General features: G+C 32.2%; 1 protein-coding gene across 2 annotated transcripts in view; it reads left to right on the forward strand.

Moving 5' to 3' along the window:
- The window catches only part of LOC140447939 (uncharacterized), a 270,677-nt gene that overhangs the window by 36,106 nt on the left and 213,271 nt on the right, over nucleotides 1–21,300 (forward strand). For both annotated transcript variants that reach the window (XM_072540881.1, XM_072540880.1), the window contains exon 2: nucleotides 1,176–1,220. In XM_072540881.1, the coding sequence (XP_072396982.1) occupies nucleotides 1,176–1,220 (45 nt within the window). The remainder of the gene's footprint in view (nucleotides 1–1,175; nucleotides 1,221–21,300) is intronic.

Below are 21,300 nucleotides of genomic sequence, written 5' to 3' on the forward strand. Positions count from 1 at the left end.
GAGAGTTGGAGAATCACCTAAGTGCGATACTGCGAGAGATAATGGGATATTAAGCGTTCCATCGATGGAAGCACAAACATCCGCAATAGCAAATACTGGAGTGAAAGAAAATACGTACCAGAGAGAAAGTAAATAAACAAAATCAGAGGGATAGTTCGTAGCTCTATCAACGCAGATAGTTACAATCACTATGTAGGCCCATTACTGATGATTTTCTTTCCAGGACATCCTTAAAAAAACTAGCCACTAGCCAAAAGCTGGCTTCGGCCACCAAAACAATTAAAAAATACTAAGAAAAAACCGGCGAAAGCCAACAAAAAAAATTAACCAAAAACCAAAAAACTCGGACACGAAGGGCCCAAATCCTCGAACATCAAGTCGCCGAACTGAGCGTAGCCCGGAGAGGAGACTTGAGGACCGAGCAAGCAATTGCTAGACTGCATTGATCAGTTAGGGAACGATGTTGGAGTTCTTGTACCCAGAACTCCCACATGAACAGCATTTGGCTGATAGTTGTGTCCCTATCGCGCATCAGAGTGCTATAGGGGGGAAAGGGATGGTCTGGAGCATTGGAGCGCAATATAATGATTTCTGTTTTTACACTAATTAATACACCTCGTTCCAATGAATTGTAACACCCGAATGTCATTTCAAGGGGTGTGCAAGTCTTTCAGGCGAGAATCAATTAAGTGAACTCAGTGCTTGCTTGCTTTGATCACAGACAAGGCACTTAAAGAAGAAGGAAAGCATTAGTACACTAGAAAACCGGTATATAGGTTATCTGCTAATCTTTACATCATATAAAAATCATATATTTAGAAATATGTACTAATTAAATCGAAATGATCGGCATTGAAATCATCGTCTCTTTTACCTATTGGTTCAGCATCATCTGTTTGGCACGATATATTATTTAAAACATTTGTTACCCATTTTGTGTACCGTATCATCAAGTTTTCGTATCAAGTTATTTCAGTTCTTATAATGATTTTCTTGTTAGATTTCAGGTGAATACAATCCGTTTTTGCTATTATTGTAAATGCATAATTTCTTATCAGTTATATGCATTGTTTAGATCATTTTTGATATTTTGTTTCATGGATATTCATAAACAAATTTATTATTACGTTGAAAAATATTTTAATTTGAGTTAACCAAATGATTTTTTATTTCAGAAATTCCAGCTTCACCAAATACACCCACATCAGAATCGAAATACGGTAAGCCAATAAAATGCCTTAAAGTAATAAAATTCTACCTCTTTTTTTAAACTTAAAAAGTAGTTTCTACAAGGGCACATTTTAACTGGAATAGAACTAAAGAGCACAACTTTCTCTTTAACAATTCTGTTATTCAAATTTTTGTCTAGTCAATACATAGTAAAAATTTTAAAAAAGATACTCATAAAAATTTGCAAACCAATTTTTATGATCTCTACCCTCAATAAACTTGTTTAATGGCAATAAGGGGTAATTTCAGAAGGGTTTATTCTGTCGGTCTGAATGTTTTGTGAGTCTGTGGTAAAAAATTTTTGTATTAATGAGCTTTAGCTGAAAAAATATGACAACTTCGAAACAATGATGTCATAATAAACACGAAGATTTTTCTAGTTTTTCGAGAATTCAATCAATTGATGTATCAATATGTATTTCACTTTATTGTCTTCTCGTCAGGTTTTAAGACCTCTTAGCTACTGAACTCCCTGGCTATATTATGACTTTAATTGCACAGTTTAATTTATTTGATAGTATGCTTATCTTTATCACAGATTTGTCTGAAGTTAGTCGTACATTTTAAGGAGTATGTTTTCTTGTCGTTTTCTAAATTATATTAATTATTCATAATAAGACTAAACCACTTTGAACAAGTTAACGTTCTTCCTCATTTCCAATAATTTTCCAATTATTTTATCTCGATTTCTAAAATAGACAGAATTAAGAATTCTTATTCCTTTGATATTACGAAACCATGACATGGCTCTTCTGCTTACTCTTCTTCACCTCTTTTTCTTCCCTTCAATTATTATTCGTAGCCGGTTATATTTGTCATATCTCTTTATGTACGAGGTCTTTCGTTTCTTAATCGTTGTTATAAGTTCTAACTCTCTGTTATGGTGTTTAATACTTTTGGATTTGTAATGTGTTGTTTCCATGATATTCTGAGCATTCTGCAATAATGCCACATTTCAAAAGCTTCTAGCCATTTCATGGTATTTAATTTTAATGTCCAGGCTTCAATGTATAAGATTAGTTTTTAGTTATATATATATATATATATATATATATATATATATATATATATATATATATATATATATATATATATATATATAATTTGCTTCCATTTATTATACATGTTCCTAGCCTATTCTTTTCGTGTTTGATTTCTATATCTGGATTCCACTTATCATTTAGTACTAAAATTAGTATATTTTGTATCTGTTCCATTTTTTTCTGCTATCAGAACTTTATTGTCTACATACTTAATATTGTTAATATATTTATTGTTTATTTTTATACCACTTTCGCCGCCGTCTATTAATTGTTTGAGTATGCACTCACAGTACAAGTTAAAGGGCAATGGAGACATCAGGCAGCCTTGTCGGATATCTCTTTATATACGAACGCTTTTAGTAGCGTGGCTAAAATATTGTAAAGTTACTTCTTGGTTCCAATAAAGGTTTTGAATTATGGGGAGATTTTTTCCGTCTAGATTCATTTTCTGTAGTTCATACAAAAATTTTTCATGCTGGACACTCTATCAAAAACCTTCTGGTAGTCGATGAAACAGAGATATACTTTTTTTCTGGTGATCAAGGAATTTTTGAATGAATGAGTGTTTGACTCGCAAACAGCACCTCTCTTATTCCCAATGCCTTTCTAAATCCGAACTGAGGGCCACATGTCTATTTCATATTTTTAATAAATTCGGTTGTGTATAATCTTTAAGAATATTTTTAAGACTTATTAAGCTAATGAACCCTAATTCGTCACTTTTGTGAGAACTAGATTTCTTTAGTCTAGTTATGAATTCTGAGTTAAGCCATTCCTTTGGTATTACGCCACTTTTATATATGTTGTTAAAAATATGTATTAGTAGGTTTATGTTGTTATCATCTATATGTTTTATTACATGTATTTCTATTTCGTCTGGTTTACAAGCTTTCCAATTCTTTTCACATTGTATCGTATGATCTACCTCTACGTTTAGGATTGGGGGTCCTTTCATCTTCCACGTCGATATCTGTTACAATTTAGGTCTGTCATCCGCAAAGGATTTTAGAGATAGTGGAAGCACTCCTGACCACCAGTAGACGAAATTTGGTTAAGTCTTAATATTAGAAATATTGTATTTCTAATGCTACTGAACAACTCAGGCGAGACCGATCTACTCGCACGTGTTATCATTTTTCTGAAATCAGTTCAGTCGAGGAATTTAGTTTTGTATACTTTTGCCATGGCCCCATAAGGACAGAAGTCTAATAACGTCAGATCAGGGAATCGAGCTGGCCATTCCATCGATCACTTTATCAGCTGCAGTTTTAGAAAATCTTCATTCCGTTCTGCATACGACAACACATAGACATTTTTATATGGCATTAAGCCACAATTGATTACAATCAGAATTACATCTTATATTTGCTTGTCGTTTCGATTTCCATTCTGGAAATAGTTTTCAAGAAATTCTCTGCTATCTGTCTCTTTCATGGCTATTGATGCATCTTTCCATTGGGCTCTGTGTTCGTTATCCCAAGCATGTTTGAATTGCTAATTTATCCTAACGCTAAATGGCCTCGAAATTTCTCTCAGATATGGTTGTTGTATTCGCAAAATATTTTATTTATACAGTTCTTTGATCTCTTCTGTATGTTGTTTGGTTTGGATTTGGAAAGAATAGATCTCTGTATGTTGGTTGTTTTAAATATTGTTGTGAAACTATATTTATTTTCTTATATTTTCTTCAAATCCCTTCTTGAGAGCATTTCGAAATCGTTTTTGAACCTTTTGTTATTATCTTTTTTCTATATTGTGGAGTAACTTCTTTATAAATTAATAACAATGGATAATAATTATTTTTTAATATCGTTGTTAGCAGGTTTTTGCTTCAAGTGCATTTCCTATATTATGTTGTGGTTTAAATGATAATTTAAATTAATATCTGTTGTGGTGTGGGTTTGTTTTTTATCGACTTTTTTGTATCCTTCTTTGTAATTAACACATCTAGAAATCCTAGCGATTAATTGCGGCTTAATCCCATATAGAAATATTAGAGAAAACAGAGTCGAAACTTTTTACCTCAACAGAGATATTTACAACATCTTGGATTTTTTAATTTTACATGTTTTTTAATTTACATAATCTATTTATTTTATAAATTTATATAACAGATTTGAATATTTTAACATTGTGGAAATTTTCCACTAACGATACATGCAGTTATGTATAAAAATCGGGCTTTATAAAACGCGCCATTACTACAATCCACTCGGATTTAAGGGCTAATTTTTAAATCTCTTTTCCCTTTAGCAGAATAATGAACTGAGGGTTGCAAAGTATATCGACAAGTGTTTATATTCTTCAGAAGTTGAAAAAATGACATAACCTCGGGGGGCTGAAGTTTAGTGTTTTATTAAAAGGGATCGCGAATGGTGTCTTGCAGGGGTTGCAACAGGTTTAAATGTGCTTTTTATATCTCATATGCTTACACTCCCCAAGGGGAGAACACCCCTTGCTACAGAAAGAACGTGTGTTAAGCGATTGTCAAGACACCAGAATTTTATGTTTCGCAAATTTTGTAACAGATGGTGCGGAAATCCTACTAATAAAAGTCATTTTACATGCTTTAAAAACATAAAAATATACAAGTCTTAATACAGTTTAATAAATGAAAATTCAAGCAGAGAATATTGAAAATCATAATATTTAAAACAAATTTGATATTGATAATTTGGTTCTCTTATTGGAACAAGCAATAAAAGTGTAGAATTTAAAGAACTGCCATATTGGTAGAAATCTTAAAAATGTTCTACATATGAAATACATCGCAGATTTTTTATGTAGATGATCTTCTAACAGGATCTGATTCTTTTTCGGATCTCTCACATTTATGCTTCGAAATCTTATATACTAAAACGCTAAGCCCTTTTCTTGTCCACCACTTTACTCAAAAACCATATTAGATAATTAAAATATTTTTTCGGAATATTATTAGTATTACGTATGAGATTGTCAAGATATACTTTTGGTACAAAAATTCACTTCCGGTTTTGAGATGACCGGAAGTTAAAATTTACTTTAAGTTTTAGACCCCACAATGTATATATGGATCGAAAGGTCTCTCGAATCTAAATATGTACTTCCGGTTGCGATCCGACACCGGAAGTGACCCGAAACGCGCATAAAACGTCAAGATAGAGCAAATCTGACACCGGATTCGTGATCAGCATGCAAAATTAACTGCTAAATGATATTCATGTCGACATTTGATGAATTAAAAATTGCATTCCGGTTTTGAGGTCGACTTCCGGTTTGGTTTGAAAATAAAAATTTCATTTAAAAAACTCGATGTCGAGTTGGTCCGCTAGTTACTACTATTCTTGATCGTGGCTGTTTTCCACTTCGTAAAGGGTTTCTAATAATCCTAACATCATTAACAGTATTAATTCTTCTTCTATCTCTTCTACTGATTCTAACTTTCTTCGTATTAGAGAGATAACCAACACGTTAGGTATTCTATGATGTTATGAGTCAGATACCCTCATGTATCACGTATATAAACCCACATCTAATTTGTTACGCATCCTTTGGGTCTTCTTGCACCTTGTGTCATAAAGCTCAAAATATTAATTTAAAAACTGTGATTAGAACAGTTGGATTGAGATCAGTCACTACCAATTAGCATTTATACTGAGTGGTCATCATTTAGACGCTAACTTTCTTTTCCAAATGAACTTAAGATAATCCGCAATTTCAAATGGAGAAAAGCTATTAGGCTTGAGTTACACGGATTTTCTGATTATTCAGGACAAGCCTGTGGAGCTTGTATATATGTTTGTACAGTTAATTCTTCTGCAGTTGCTTTTGTCAATCTTCTTTGGACAAAGAGCAAACTTGCACTTCTTAAGAAAATAAGTATTTCCCGGCTAAAACTTTGTGACTTTGTGGAGCTCTTATTCTTTCTAGGTTAGCTATTCTAATTCCATGATATATTTTTCTGGTCAGATTCCACTCTAGTTCTTAGAGGGATCAATACACCACTACAAGTCCTTAAAACATTTGTTGCAAATCGGGTGTCAGAAATTGTCTCCAATACCAATTCCAGCAAGTGGTTTCATGTTGGTACCAAGCAAAATCCTGCAGACTTACTCACCAGAGGCATTGAACCCCCACTTCTACTTTCTTCTGGCTTGTGATGGGAAAGTCCAGTTTTCTTTCTGTGGATCCCTTTGATACACCAATTCAACCTGTTCAATACAATAAGGATCTACCTGAGTTAAAGATCGAATCAATATCGATGAAAATATCACCTACTATAGAATTACTTTCTTTTGAGCGTTTTTTCAATTTCGGCCCATATTGCTTTAGATTAATTCATAACGTAAAATGCTCATATCGTTCGCTTAGACATTTTGGTCCACTTTCTTTTGAGGAATTGCAAAATTCTGAAAAATATGTAGTTAAGGTAGTTCAAAGTCAAACTTTTAAGCTTGAAATTCAAACACTTTCATCAAAGGGAACTCTCCATTTCAAGTCTAAGCTTATTTCTTTACATCCTTTCATCGATACTGATGGTCTTCTCCATGTAGGAGGTAGACTTAAAAATTTATTGTTTAGTCAGGAAAAAAGGCATCCTGTCCTACTTCCTTCCAGTCATTATGTTACCAAACTTCTGTTTAAGAACATTCACATTTGATCATTACATTGTAATCCTCAGCAATTGTTATACCTTATAAGGGAAAAATGTTGGCCAATTCATGGCAAAAACACTGCTAAGGCTGGTTGTTGTTCGTAACTGTGTAATTTGTTTTAAGGCTTATCCTTCTTCTGTTAATCCAATAATGGTTGATTTTCCTGCAGCCCGTGTACAGCCTTCATTTCGTTTCGCTGTTATTGGGGTCGATTATTCTGGTCCGTTTCTTCTTAAGCACAGACGAGGACGTAGTTACAAGACTTATAAGGGCTATGTATGTTTATTTGTATTCCTCAGCACAAAGGCTTTACACTTGGAACTTGTATCAGACCTTTTCACTTAAACTTTTTTGTCACCAGAACATCTTAAAGACAGGACTTACTGAATTAAAATTGCTCTATCACAGAAAACATTGAAAATTTGATGGAAAATGAGCTTTTTCTGCAACTGTTAATATCTTCTTTAGTAATTTAGGGTAAAAAGGTTCTGCATGCACAACATAATATATACACTCCAACAACTAATTGAGAAAAGACTGACACAAAATAAACCAGTACATATGGCATAGATCGATTTGAAAAAGGCGTATGGCACGATTTCCAGAAAGCAACTATGGAAAACGATTAAGGAAATAAAATAACTCAGAGGTTGATAGAAGCCGTAAAAAATCTATACAACAACAACAGGGTAAGAGTTAAAATCGGCAATAAATACATATTCTACCAAATTTATATATATTACAGGACCCAACTTGTAAATACAATACATTTTGGAGACGGCTATTGCCGTATTCCCGTTGTCTTCCGCCAATCCTCCCGGTCCAAGGCATGCTCCTCCTCCAAACCTCTCGATTCCATCGCACTTCTAATTCCTTCATTCCATGAGCGTCGAGGTCTACCTCTTTTTCTTCTTTCAGGGGGCTTCCATCTGTGAAGTTTTTGGGGCCAACGTTCGTCAGGCATTCTCAATAGGTGTCCAAACCATGTTAAATCTCTTCTTTCTATTCTGCCAATGCCTGTTTCTGTAGCATTCATGTTATATCTTATAGATTCGTTGGTCTTCCTTTCCAGCCTTGATGTTCTAGCACTTCTTCTCAAATAATCTATTTCAACTGCCAACAATCTTCTCTTCAGGTCTGCATTAATTGTCCATACTTCAGAGCCATAACAAAGAACTGATTCAACCATGGTTTGCCCTATTCTTCTTTTGGAAATGTTGCGATACCACCATAAGGAGTTCAGACATCCTACAATTTTACGTCCTTGATTAATTCGGTGTTTAATATCGGTTTCTCCCAAGCCGTTCTTATCAATGAGTGCACCTAAATATTTAAATTTTTCCACTTGTTTGACTTCCACGTCCTCGTCTATCCACACTTCAAACCTTGCATCTGAATTGATAACTGAATATTCTGTTTTCTTCATGCTGACTTGTAACCCCCATTTTACATATTCTCTGTATAGACGCTTTATCATAAATTCTAGATCATAAGAATCTTGAGCTAGGACGACTCGGTCATCCGCAAAGTACATGGAGAACAGTACGTCATTTCCTATGGGGATTTCCATTCCCTGGAAGTGATTTTTCCAATTTTGGAAGGCTGCCTCAATATATAAATTAAACAGTAAGGGTGACATACTGCATCCTTGTCTTAGTCCTTTAGTTACTTTTATTGGCTCCGACTCTACCAATCGCCGATGCTGTTTAAGATATTCCTAGAACAAATTTTAAAGCCATGGAAAAAAGATGTGAAAATATGGAAATAATAATTCAAGACGACTTCTTGAACACTTTAAGTTTTGCAGATGACCAAGTGTTAATGGCTCAAGATGAAAAAGAAAAAAGAAAAAATGGACTGGAAATAAACCTGGAAAAAATCCGAATAGTTAACAACAGAACAAGAACTAGTGAGAAACTTGGAAATAGGCGAGGATAGGAAAATGTACGGCACTGAAAGATTCTAATATTCAGGATTCGTAATCTCAAAGAATGAAAGCACTGACCAAGAGATTACCAGCAGATAAAATCTTAACCAGTAACGACAATGGCATTATAATATTTTGTATTTTAATGAGTATTAACCTGATTGGTTTATGTTTACTACAACAAAAACAGATGAGATCACAACAAACATTCAAACAGAACTCTTAAATAATATATTCTAGCTTATGTTTATCCGGTCGCATGTAATTTATAACCTATTAATTTGAAAGTAATAATGTTGCCTTCCTATTCAGCCTCAGTAATCATTATTACCTTAACAAGTGTAGAAAATTTACCTACATTTACGTTTATAAAATTGTGAGAGAATTATTACGCGTGCATAAATTGTAGATTTCAGTAGCGTAAGATACGGAATATTTTATAACGTCTTATAATACAAACATATGTGACGAAGTATGTAACGATGTTGTATAATATATTTAAATAAAGTAAATACGTATAGAAAATATACAATAAATTTTTTGCATGTCAAGAAGCTAAGATTTTTGTTCGAAGATTGTTTGTAGGATTTATTAGAAGTCGTCGCAATTTATTGTATTGTTCAATTGAATTATTCAACTAGTTAGTAACCGCTGATGCAATGATCGGCGAGGTTTTTACGGAATTTATTTTACAAATGACAAAAAAAAATAGTACGAAATCTGTAGAAATAGTAGTGATGAATAAAGAAGGATGCAATGTTGGCTGAAATCATCATAATGATAAAATGATTTAAAGGTTTACTATAATGGAGGTTGAATGGAAACAAGTATAAAAACCATAATCTTTTTTCATTCAACAAAATTAAAATGGATCCTCAAACAAAAAGACAACGGTCATATTGTCTACCTAGTTTTGTTAATATGTTGTCATGTTAATAAAATATTTTTAGCTCTACATCCGTAATCTTCGCCTGGGGTTCGATTATTTCGCCAGGAGAATATGTACTTAAACTACTTTTCAATATCTGCCTTTACAACGCAAATATTCCAACAAACTGGAACAACGCTATTTATGATGCTATTGCATAAACTCTGAAGATTCCAGAGCAACAACTAACACATCCACTTAGGAAGGTAAGCTACATGAGGAAAGGAATGCCAAACGTTTAGAACGTTTCAAACAACAAGAAAAGGTTAATGCTAGTGAAAAAAATATTAAAGACTTATCTACCAAGAGAACAGGCAGGATTCCGAAAAAGTTACGGATCAATCTACAATACTAATAGAGAAGTAGTAGAATATAGTAAACCTCTAGTGCTAATATTTATGAATTTTCACAAAGCATTTGACACAGTTGAGCTAAGCAAAATACTACAGGCGCTTAAAGAATGCAAGCTAGATTATAGGTATACAAAATTATTATACAATAACAGTATATACCTACAAGCAACAACCACTCTCAAATTACATACTAATAGTAGATAAACGCATAAAAATAAAGCGGGGGGTTAGACAAGGAGACCGAATGTCACCTAAACTTTTTAATACTGTGCTGGAACATGCTTTTAAGAATATTGATTGGCTGATATAGAAAATAAAAATAGATGGGGGAATATCTAAACAACTTGCGTTTCACCGATGATATAGTCATAATAGCTGAGAGATAGTACAGGAACTCGTGGCTACAGAAAATGCAGAAACAGGTCGAAAACAAAAATATTGACAAATTTGGTACCCAACCAGAACATCAGTATTGCAGTACAGGCAAGAAATAGAGTTCGTAGATAAATATAAATACCTAGGATGTGACATTATGATTGGCAGGGATAATCAGACCCATGAACTGAACAGAAGAGTCGGTCTTGGGTGAACAGCATATGGAAAACTAAGATAAATATTTAAAAGTGAGCTGCCTACATGCCTGAAGAGAAAAGTATTTCACCTATGCGTCCTTAACAAAAGCCTTAGCTACCAAACTGAGAGTCACACAGAGGAGAATGAGAAGGAGAGATCCATGTTAGGAATAACTCTGAAAGGTAAAATAAAAAAGAGATCAGGAGATGAACCAACATAACCATAATAACCATTTTTGACCAAAATTGTTATTAAAACTTTTTGTGTAAAATGAACCATTCTCTCAGATGCAACGCTTGAAGCGACCGGCGATTTTGAATGTCAGTTACGCGAGTAAAATCAATTTTAAATCAAATTTCTATCAACTTGACGGTAAAAATTCGATATCTTTTGATCAGTGTCTTATCGACAAAAATAAAAAGGCTTTTTAAATGTGAAAAGTACAGCTTTATATATAGTTTTTTTTAATTTTGCCGCAAATGAAGTCAGTTTCCATGAAAGTATTAAATATATAAACTTTTTGCGATTTTTATCAATTTTACGATTCTCATAGAATCAATAAAATTTATCACTTCCATTGACCGGTCACTATGGAATTTTCATTGTTAGAGCCTAAAACCTATAACATAAAATTTTGATTTTCAGTTTTGGTAACAAATATGAGGCATTTGAAGTATGCCTAAAAAATGCTAAATTTAAACTTTCACATTTCAAATGATCTAAAACATCTAAAACTGCTTCTTTTCGATTGCAAAAGAACATTTTTCAAAACAGCACAACCTCAACTACAAATTGATCTCAATACCGTCTTCGTGGGAGTATCTCCCGTAGCGTGCGATCGTTTGCGATGTGAAAGTTTAAATCTAGCGTTTTTTGAACATATTTTTCAAATGCTCATATTTATTAAAGATGAAAATGAAGATTAGACTCTAAAAATAGAATTTCGATAGCGACCGGTCACTGTTTATTGATCTGTTTATTAAAAAATGGCGCAAAGTTTATTTATTTATCAGATTTATAGAAACTGACTTCGATTTATAGAAACTACGAAAGCTGCACTTTTTATATTTAAAAAATAACTTCGTTTTTTTCGTCTGATCAAAAGATATCGAATTTTTACCATGGAGTTAATACAATTCTTTTTAAGTTAATTTCGCGCGCATAACTGACATTAAAAATCGCCGGTGGTTTCAAGCATTGTTTCTAAAAAATATTTTTTACAGCGTACAGATTCTTAGTAAACCGATTTTTTGCATTTTCGGGTGGCGGTATTAGGGGAAGCCGGGGGGTAGGAGCCGAATGGTCGAGAAACTGTTTCATCTAGCTGCCGACCGAGAATCATTTCATCAGCTTGTCAATATGACGATAGCCAACGCTTGAATACAAGCACGGCACACAAAGAAGAAGGGGGGTAGGAGGGGTAAACCTTTTGTATCTTTATTGTGATCCCAAAATTGACATTCTCAGCAAAATTCAGCTTGTTCGTATAATTTTTAGAGATCAAATCTCTGACTACTAGACTAAAATAACTAGATTGTTTTATGTAGGTACCTCATTTGCTAAAAGTTAATATCCACAAACAAAATTTGGTACCCTACTTGTATTATAATAAGCACTTTGCTTTTTTTGCGCAAACGTTTTTACGAATAAACTATTTAAAATAATTATTTTTGCGTTCAAGACTCCGTATAACGTCTTTAATGATTAGAGAACGTCACTGGCTTGTTTATACCCATGGAATTAATGTTGTCTTTCTCCAGTACGACATATGACTTCACTGAAATTAAAATATGCTTAACGGATTTCAAATTATTTTCAAATTATCGCAATATACCTCTTTGTAATTTTACTAGATTTTGGAGAAAATAATTGAGTGGTGTAGAACAGTTCAAAAACACCAAACCAGCTGACTCACCGTGCCGACAAAAGTTATTCAGCGATTTTATTCTGTTCTATAAATATTCATATCCATATTTTAATCTTTTATATTCAAATTTTTTTAGTAAGTTTATTAACCACAATATTATTAAGTGATGTGGAATATTTCTGGCATTATAATGAAGAACATCAATTCGACCAAAATTAAAAGGTTTGGCTTGAAAGAAGAACTATTCTATAGCATAATTAAAACGAAAGCAATTAAATTATAAGTGTTCTAGTATAACCAAATCTAATTTTAGTGCTTTTACGTCAAAAAAGATATAAAAAGTTGACGCAAATAATTACAACCTGATTTAAAGATATCGTCTATATAAAATATACAAAACGATATGTATTAGCTAATGTAATACACTAAAAATATAAAAATAATAGAAAATTAATAATGTTTGGAGAAGATAAGGGTAGCCTAAAATTAGAAAAATGAGCTCTTTTCATCCTTTTTCTGCAATGGATCAATTAACTTTTGTTTTTTTTTTTAGTCTGCTCTATCACATATTGTTATGTGATTATAATCGTTTTTATTCAGCTTAAAGTATTAGCTATATCATCTTTTTATTATCATATATGACCGCGCCTTCCGATATACACTAGGGTCTTTCTTAAGGTCTTGCACTTGTTGGTTCCAATTTTAATATTTTCTGACTCCTTAGTGTCCTCTTCTTCGGATATGACTAAAATATTTTAAAGTTTGAGCCTTTAATCATCAAATAATATTTTCTTCGTTCATCTGGGTTCTAATTTCATTATTAAATAATTCTTTGACAATCATTCTTTTTGGCATTCCTAATTTTCCTTTATATCTAGATAACTTCCCCATCCTATGACTTTACAACTGAATTTGAGTCCTGATCTCTCTCAGCAAACCTCTCCATTCAACCATTTCAACCACATTATCCTTCCGTCGTTTTCTCGGTTTCCCAATAGGTATTTTCCACTGCATTCTTCCATTCAATAGTTTTTTTAACACTGTTTCTTGCATTCTAAATACATGGCTTGCACATTGAAGACACTATACGCGGACATACTGAGATAAAGATAGTTCTTTATATTATATATTATATAACTGTATCTGATTCGTCACCTGTTGTTCTCATTTGTAGTGCCTAGTATTCATCTCAGTACCTTTCTTTCAAAGATGTGCATGCGGTTTATATATTTTTGAATCAATATTTAAGTTTTACATCCATAGCTCATTATTGGTCTGATTTAAAGTTGGATAATTTAAGTTCCTTATGGGTATTCTCGCCTTAATATTGATCCGAAGCTATTTTCTTATGGCATCCTAATGCAATAACTATTTTTATTGGGAATAAGTTACAATTTCAGTTTAGAATACCTTTTTTTCTAAATAAACTTATATTGTGGCTCATCATCAATCATCTTCTTCTTCTTTCTTCTTATATGTAGGCTTTAAAGCCTGTTTCTTCTTAAATATTAGCCTCCTAAATTGTTTAAATTATGCACCATCTTTTTCTTGGTCTGCCAATACCTCTTCGTCTATTTGGTAACTTCTCTCGTGCTATTCAGACTATCCTATCCTCTGTCATTCTACTAATGTGTTCGTTTCACTCCTGTTTCTATTTTGTCACCCATCCATTTATGTCTTATATATGGCATGCTTTTCTTATGTTTTCGCTTCTCTCCCCCTCTCTAATAGACTTTTTCCTGATAGTCATCGAAGTATTCTCATCTCTGTTGTTTCTAGTAGTCGTCTCGTATTAGATGTGTCAGGTCTTGTCTCCGCCGTGTATGTTAATATAGGTCTAATTGCTGCTTTATAGATTCTTGTTTTTGTGTCTTGTCTTAGGTGTTTGTTCTTCCAGATTGCGTCATTCAGAGCCTCCGCTTTCTCCGCTTTACTTGCTTTTAAGCTTTGTTGTCCTACTTATTCTTCAACATCTCTGTAACTAGTTATATCTATTCCCAGATATCTAAACCTTGCTTCCTGCTTTATTATTTTCCCATCAATTTCGATTTTACCTCATAGTGGGTATTTAGATGTTGTCATACATTTGGTTTTTTCTGCTGATATTATTATATTGTATTTCTTGGCTGCTGTATTGTATGTATTAATCTTTGGAGCTCGTGTTCTGTCTCGGCGATTAATGCGGCGTCGTCTGCATAACATAATATTTGGATTTTTCTGTTCACCTCATTCACATCATTCTGTAACCATGACCTTTACGTACTGCTTGTATTATTTCATCCATTATTATATTAAAGAGAAGTGTGCTTAACGAGTCACCCTGTCTGGCTCTGCTTTATACTGGTGTTACTCTGTGTTTTCCATTTATCTTTTTCTGTATTCGATTATGGAAGTAGATGTTTTCGATGGTTTGTATAATGTTGATTGGTATGTTTCTTTTATATAGTAGGTGTAAGACGTCTTCGACTTGGATGCAATCAAAAGCCTTTGTTAGGTCTATAAAACACAGATATGCTGGTTTATTGTACTGGATGACATTTTCTGTGATTTGCCTTAGTACAAATACGGCGTCTACGCAGGATCTTCCGGATCTGAATCCCTGTTGTGCATCTGATAAAGTTGTTAGTTTGTTGATTTTTTTCGATTAGGACTTTTGTGGTAAGCTTAAGTGCGGTGTTCAGTAGATTTATACCTCTATAATTGTTGGGGTCTTCTTTATCTCCTTTCTTGAACATTGGTATCATTATGCTGTTTATCCATGCGTCTGGTATCTTGCAGTGCAATATTAGTTTTTGTGTAAGTTTTGTCATATCTAGGGTTATACTTTCTCCTCCGTATTTTAGAAGCTGGTTGGTTATTCCGTCTGGTCCTGATGACTTTCTATTTTTGATTGAATTTATGGCTATCTCTACTTCCTGAAAACTGATTTCTATTTCGTGTCTTAATTCAGGTACTTTATTGTGTTGATTATTATTTTCCTTTCCTTTAAATAGTTCCATGAGGTATCTGTTCCATTCGTTTGTTGGTATGTTACTGTATTTCTTTAATTCTGTCATTTCTTTCCGTTGGTATCTTATGGATCTCCATATTTATTTTTGTGTACCGTAGAAGTCGCTTTCCATCCTTTTTGTAAACTGTTTCCAGTGTTCATTTTTTGTTCTTCTTACCAACTGCTTTGTTTCATTTCGTACTCTTCTATAGGTGTCTCGATATTCTGGAGTATTTGATATTTTGTACTTCGTGTAGGCCTCTCGTTTCCTTGTGTTTTTCTAGATTTTTTGTTGCTGCTTCTTCAATGTTGTTTTTAATTTTTTCCCAGCTCATCACCAATAAAAATAGTAATTGTATTCTTGCCTGTTGCTTTAGTTCTGCTCATAATATTTATGTCATTTGCATATGCTGACAGTTGGACTGATTTAAGACAAGTGTGTTGTGTGATTAAAAGTAAACAGTGTTGGTGCCAGTTCATCGCCCAGACAACTGCTGGTGAAGTCTAAATGTGTTTCCAGTTTATTCCTCCAGTCTGTTTTTTAAGATCTTGAGACGCGATGTAGATACCCTTCAATATAGTTCTATTTACATTCTTTGGGTTCTAATTCTAGGTAAATTAAAGGGAAATAGAAGACAGATAGACAACTAATAATACAGGACAAAAAATATAGGACAATGAACTAGTAAACTATTAGAGCTCTCCAGAGCTACTGTAAATAAACTAATTACAATATTCTTTTATATTTTTTTTGCTTTCTACTATATTCTTTACATTTTTTAATAATTCACTCTACCATTCGATTTTCTTAGAAAATAAAAGAATAGTCATTCTTGATTTCGCATGATGCCGCTAACACCCAAGATGTACCTTTTTTATTTCTTGTACCTGCACTAATGAGAAAAATCTTATGGGTTTATACCTGTAGTGGCAACTAAGCAGGGGCGAGCAAAATAGAAGTTTATGGGATGAATACAATGTAACTATTGTCACAATGTAACTATCTTATTATAATGATGGTTTCTCAAAAATATTCCATCTTATTGTTTTATTGGACATTTATGACCTCTTAAAATTAAGAAGCTGAAGAATTGATACAATTTTTTACATATAAAACTTCAACATGCAAAACATTGAGTAAATTTTTTTTTCTATTTAAGCAAAAGTATTCTGAACCTGGTGTGGTATAGATATGGCGCCAACCAGTAAATATAATTCAGATTTTTAGTGCCTGTCCAGTACCCATGTTGAGCTACCTAACTGGAAACAATGTAAAAAAATTTGAACATAAAACATGTTAATTTGCCGAGACATAGCATAGCAATTAGACTGAGATTTACGATATAGGCATTGTTTATATAGGTCTTAATTTACACAACTCAGTTATTTGTATTTAATTTGGACATTTTTGTTAATTACTATTTAAGAAATATTTTATATAATAACAGCTTGTATTCGATTCTAATACATATATTCTATTGTCAGTAGCATTTCTTTGGTTTAAGTTATAAGATAAAACCATTTTAAATAATGCTAATCAACAGGTACATAATAAAAAATATAACAAATAATATCTAAGTAATGCTTATAATTAGACTTCGGCAAATATGCAAATAAAAATGTAGAAAATATGCGCATAAATATGCACGTGTTTACCCGAAAATATGCAAATATTTTACAAAATATGCATACAAATAAATAAAAAAATCATAAAATAGTAACAATTTTATTTAAAAAAAAAAGTGTACATAACTAAATATTTCCTACTATTCATTAAGATTTACATTTATTTTAAGTAACTACATCATTTTTAAGTGTGAATAAACTTATTTAGAATTATGGTAACAATAAATGACCAAGTGGTGTTCAAAATTTTCTAACAAAAACTTCTGAGTACATATATTTATATATGGAAAAACTTCGTTCAACATCAACTGATGTAACGGGAGCATTTTTCAAACTAACCAAAACATTTGGTTCTAAATTAATTGTTTCCGAAATATTTCCAGCTAGAACACTGACTACTTCAGAAAGAATATGGTAACCTTTATTTTTTTCCATAGTAGCTTCAAATTTTTTTAAAATATCTTTTCCAATATTACCTCTAACGTTCCGACAACATGACGCAAATTCTTTTATTAATGCTGTACTTTCGAACAATGACAGTTTTGGTGATTCTAACTGAGTAATTGTTTTTTGAACAAAACTAAAATTTGATTTTATAAATGAAAGTTCTTGTTGAAGCAAGTTACTCTGAAAAGTTTGTTTAGAATCCAAAAGAGATTGGGAACTTTCATCTGTTAACGTATCAATTATGTTCTTTATTTTAACAAAATGATCTGCATAAAAATTAGCTGCTTCTAACCATGTTCCCCATCGCGTTAAAATAGGTTGTGGTGGAAGAGGAATGTTAGGTAGCATTTCTTTATAAAGTTGAATTCTTATAGGAGATTTAAGAAATACTTTTTTGACAATGGATATCATGGTATTTACAAGAGGAAACTTTTTTCGCATTTCCTCTGCAACTCTGTTTAATCCATGCGCTACACAAGTAACATGTATTAAATCTGGGAAAAATATTTTTAAATTTTGTCCTGCTTTTACCATATAAGGAGCAGCATCCGATAAAATAAGCAGTAATTTATTAGAAGGAATAATTGTCGGAAGAAAAAAAGTTGCTAATGTTTCTTGTATAAAACGCGAAATTGTTAAAGCATTTGTTTTCTCAAGTTGCTGGCATGAAATAAGATGAGATTTTGGTAAGGTATCTTCTTTAAGAACACCAATCAATAAATGAGCAATATACTTTCCTGAGGAATCAGTGGTTTCGTCTACAGATATGTAAAAATAATTATCTGCAATTTCTTCCTTAATATTAATTAACACCGACGAGTATAGCCCGTTCACATTATTTCTTCTTAGAGACCGATCACTTGGAACATTAAGTTTGCAATATTTTTTTAGAAACGAACTAAAATTTACATTTGCTAATTTTGAAAGCGGTATGTTTGCAGACACTAATGCGCAACACAAGTCTTCATTAAAAGTTTCTTGCTCATCTAATTTTTTTGAAGTAGATTGGAAACATTTAGCCATTGAAGTTTGATGTTTTCCTCCTATTTTTCCTTTTTTCGCAATGTGTGAAGCAGTTCTCACATGTTGGTCTATTTGAAATTTCTTCTCACATGCTATCTATAAATAAAAATAAAAACCTTTATTTTAACCCAACCTTTAAAATATAAAAATATACAAGGTGTTTTTGGTTAATCAAATAACTGGTTTGGAAAAAAAACACTCGCTAAGTGTTTTAAATGCAGTATTAATCCACAAATTAGTTTTTGTTACTAACCATTAGTACATCATATAACTTATTTTAAAATTCAACAAAAGTTTTTTTTTGTTAATTCAATTACAATAAAAATAATTGTGTTTTAGAATAGCTGACTTCATAAAAAAAGTAAAGGTGAAAAATTTTTCTAAATACACACCATTGTATTGTACCATGGACAATTTTTTCTCACTAAAGGAAGCTATTTTTCATTTAAAAACAACCTACGAGTACTAAATTTCAAGTAAATACGTTTATTGGTTTTAAAGTTATTGTTGTTATTAACTAAAAGAATTTAATTTTTTTTTAATTTTAACACCCTGTATCTCGAAAAGTAAATAAGTTTGACCCCTCATTAACTATATCGTTTTGTTCAATTTTTCGAGAAATATCTACAGTCAAGTGTCATTTGGAAACACCCTGTATGTATGAAATATTAGATATTTAATAGAAAATATTAGATACTTACAATTTTGCCACAGACTGAACAGTAGATTTTTCCCATATCCATAGACAGCTCTTTATAAGGTTTAATCCAAGTTGAAGCACTGGTTGTTTTAGGCATTATAAAATCACAATCTTCCTTTTTGTTACGCGCAACGAGTGTTTACGCTTTGAATATCAAAACAAAAATGATTTACAAATCTGAGCATCAAATTAGAAATGTTTAGGTACCTAATTCAATAAACTGGGAGATTTTGGAAAATCCCTAAATTAGGAACAAAACTATGAGCCGTTTACCTGCTGTTAAGATACAATAAATTGTAGATAGATTTGGGGATTATATCATAAAATGCAAATGAGCGAACCCTTAGCGATTATCCAATAACTGAATGCCTCAGTGACCGAGACTTTCTAAGAATGTTGAGGGCTACTTAAATTGATCTTCTTTGAAATTGTAAATGTTTTGTACCTGTAGAGATTACGTACTTAGATCATTTCTTGATTAAAATGACTACAAAATTTTATACAAGAATTGAAATAAATTGGTATGTTTAAAAATTTTCAAATACAGTATAAAAATCTGAACTTTTATGCACTTTATGCAAACTTTTATACAAATATGCCAAAATATGAAATATTTGCATAAAATATGCACAATATGCAAAATATGCAATATGCATATTTGCCGAAGTCTACTTATAATACTACACATTGCTCGTCATGAACATTCATATAATAACAAACATAATAATGAAATTTTTAGGAAATCGAAAATCTTTTATAATATTTTTTTAAATGTAGTCAAAACTAGTGAAAAAGTGGTTTGAACGTTGAAACTATTTAAACTACAAATTAACAATATTTTTGGCTAAACGGTACTTAGAAATCTTAAAATCAGACATTTCAGATAGATGCTTTATAACAAACACATATTATATTCCAGAGTTACATAGAAAACTCCACTGATGCCTTGGCAGATAATACAGTTACTCTAGGGGTATCGGAAATTATTGAGGAAGCGGCTGATCTTGCAGACGTAGTTATAGTGATAGTGAGGGACAAGATCTATGCGAAATTTTAAAGACCAACCTGCTGATAATTCGCTATTGATACCTATTGTAACACAGACCCCTAGAGAGACATTACAGAGTTGTACTAACCTTTATTAAACATTCAAATAAAATTACCGGAGCAGTGTTGAATTTTGAATTATTAGTTTGTTTTTACAAATTGATCGGAAAAATGGTTTTTAGCAGTAAACAATCCCGCAATATACTATTAAAAAAATACTTGCGTTAATCTTTTTCCTAAACTTAGGACTGGCAAAATAAAATACTTTTCAGTTACGAAATTAAGTAGACATTTTGTTTTGTGGGTTCGTCAATGAACGCTAATTATTGATATACACAAAAAGAAGTAAAACTTATTCCAAATCATCGTCATTAAATATTTTTGTGAAATGGTATCAAAAATATTTTATTAATACAAATACAAATTATGAGGTAGTTTACTTTAAAAATAATCAGTATTTCGATCAATTGGTAAAAACATTTAAGTACACAAATTAATAATTCAAAATTCAACACTTTCTCCGATAATTTTATTTGAATGTTGGATACAGATTAGTGCAACTCTGTAAATGTCTCTCTGGGGGTCTGTGTTACAATAGGTATCAATATCGGATTATCAATAGGTCGGTTTTTAAAATTTCGCATAGATCTTGTCCCTTACTATAAATAAAACTGACTCATCGACGTGGCTTAAGATAATATAAAAGAGCAAAACTAATTTTAGGGTCAGACGTTAAATTCATCACTTCTTAGATAACAAGACATGGCACCGGTCATCATCATTATTGGTGCTAATGTCCTGAAGTAGAGCCTTAACCTTTCCAACGCTTATTTGCCATGCATTCATATCTAATGGCATCCGTTGCCAGTTTGTCGAAAAAATTATCCTTGCATACCCATCAATTCCATCCTTC

This window comes from Diabrotica undecimpunctata, chromosome 8, assembly GCF_040954645.1.
Source record: "Diabrotica undecimpunctata isolate CICGRU chromosome 8, icDiaUnde3, whole genome shotgun sequence".
NCBI lineage: Eukaryota > Metazoa > Arthropoda > Insecta > Coleoptera > Chrysomelidae > Diabrotica > Diabrotica undecimpunctata.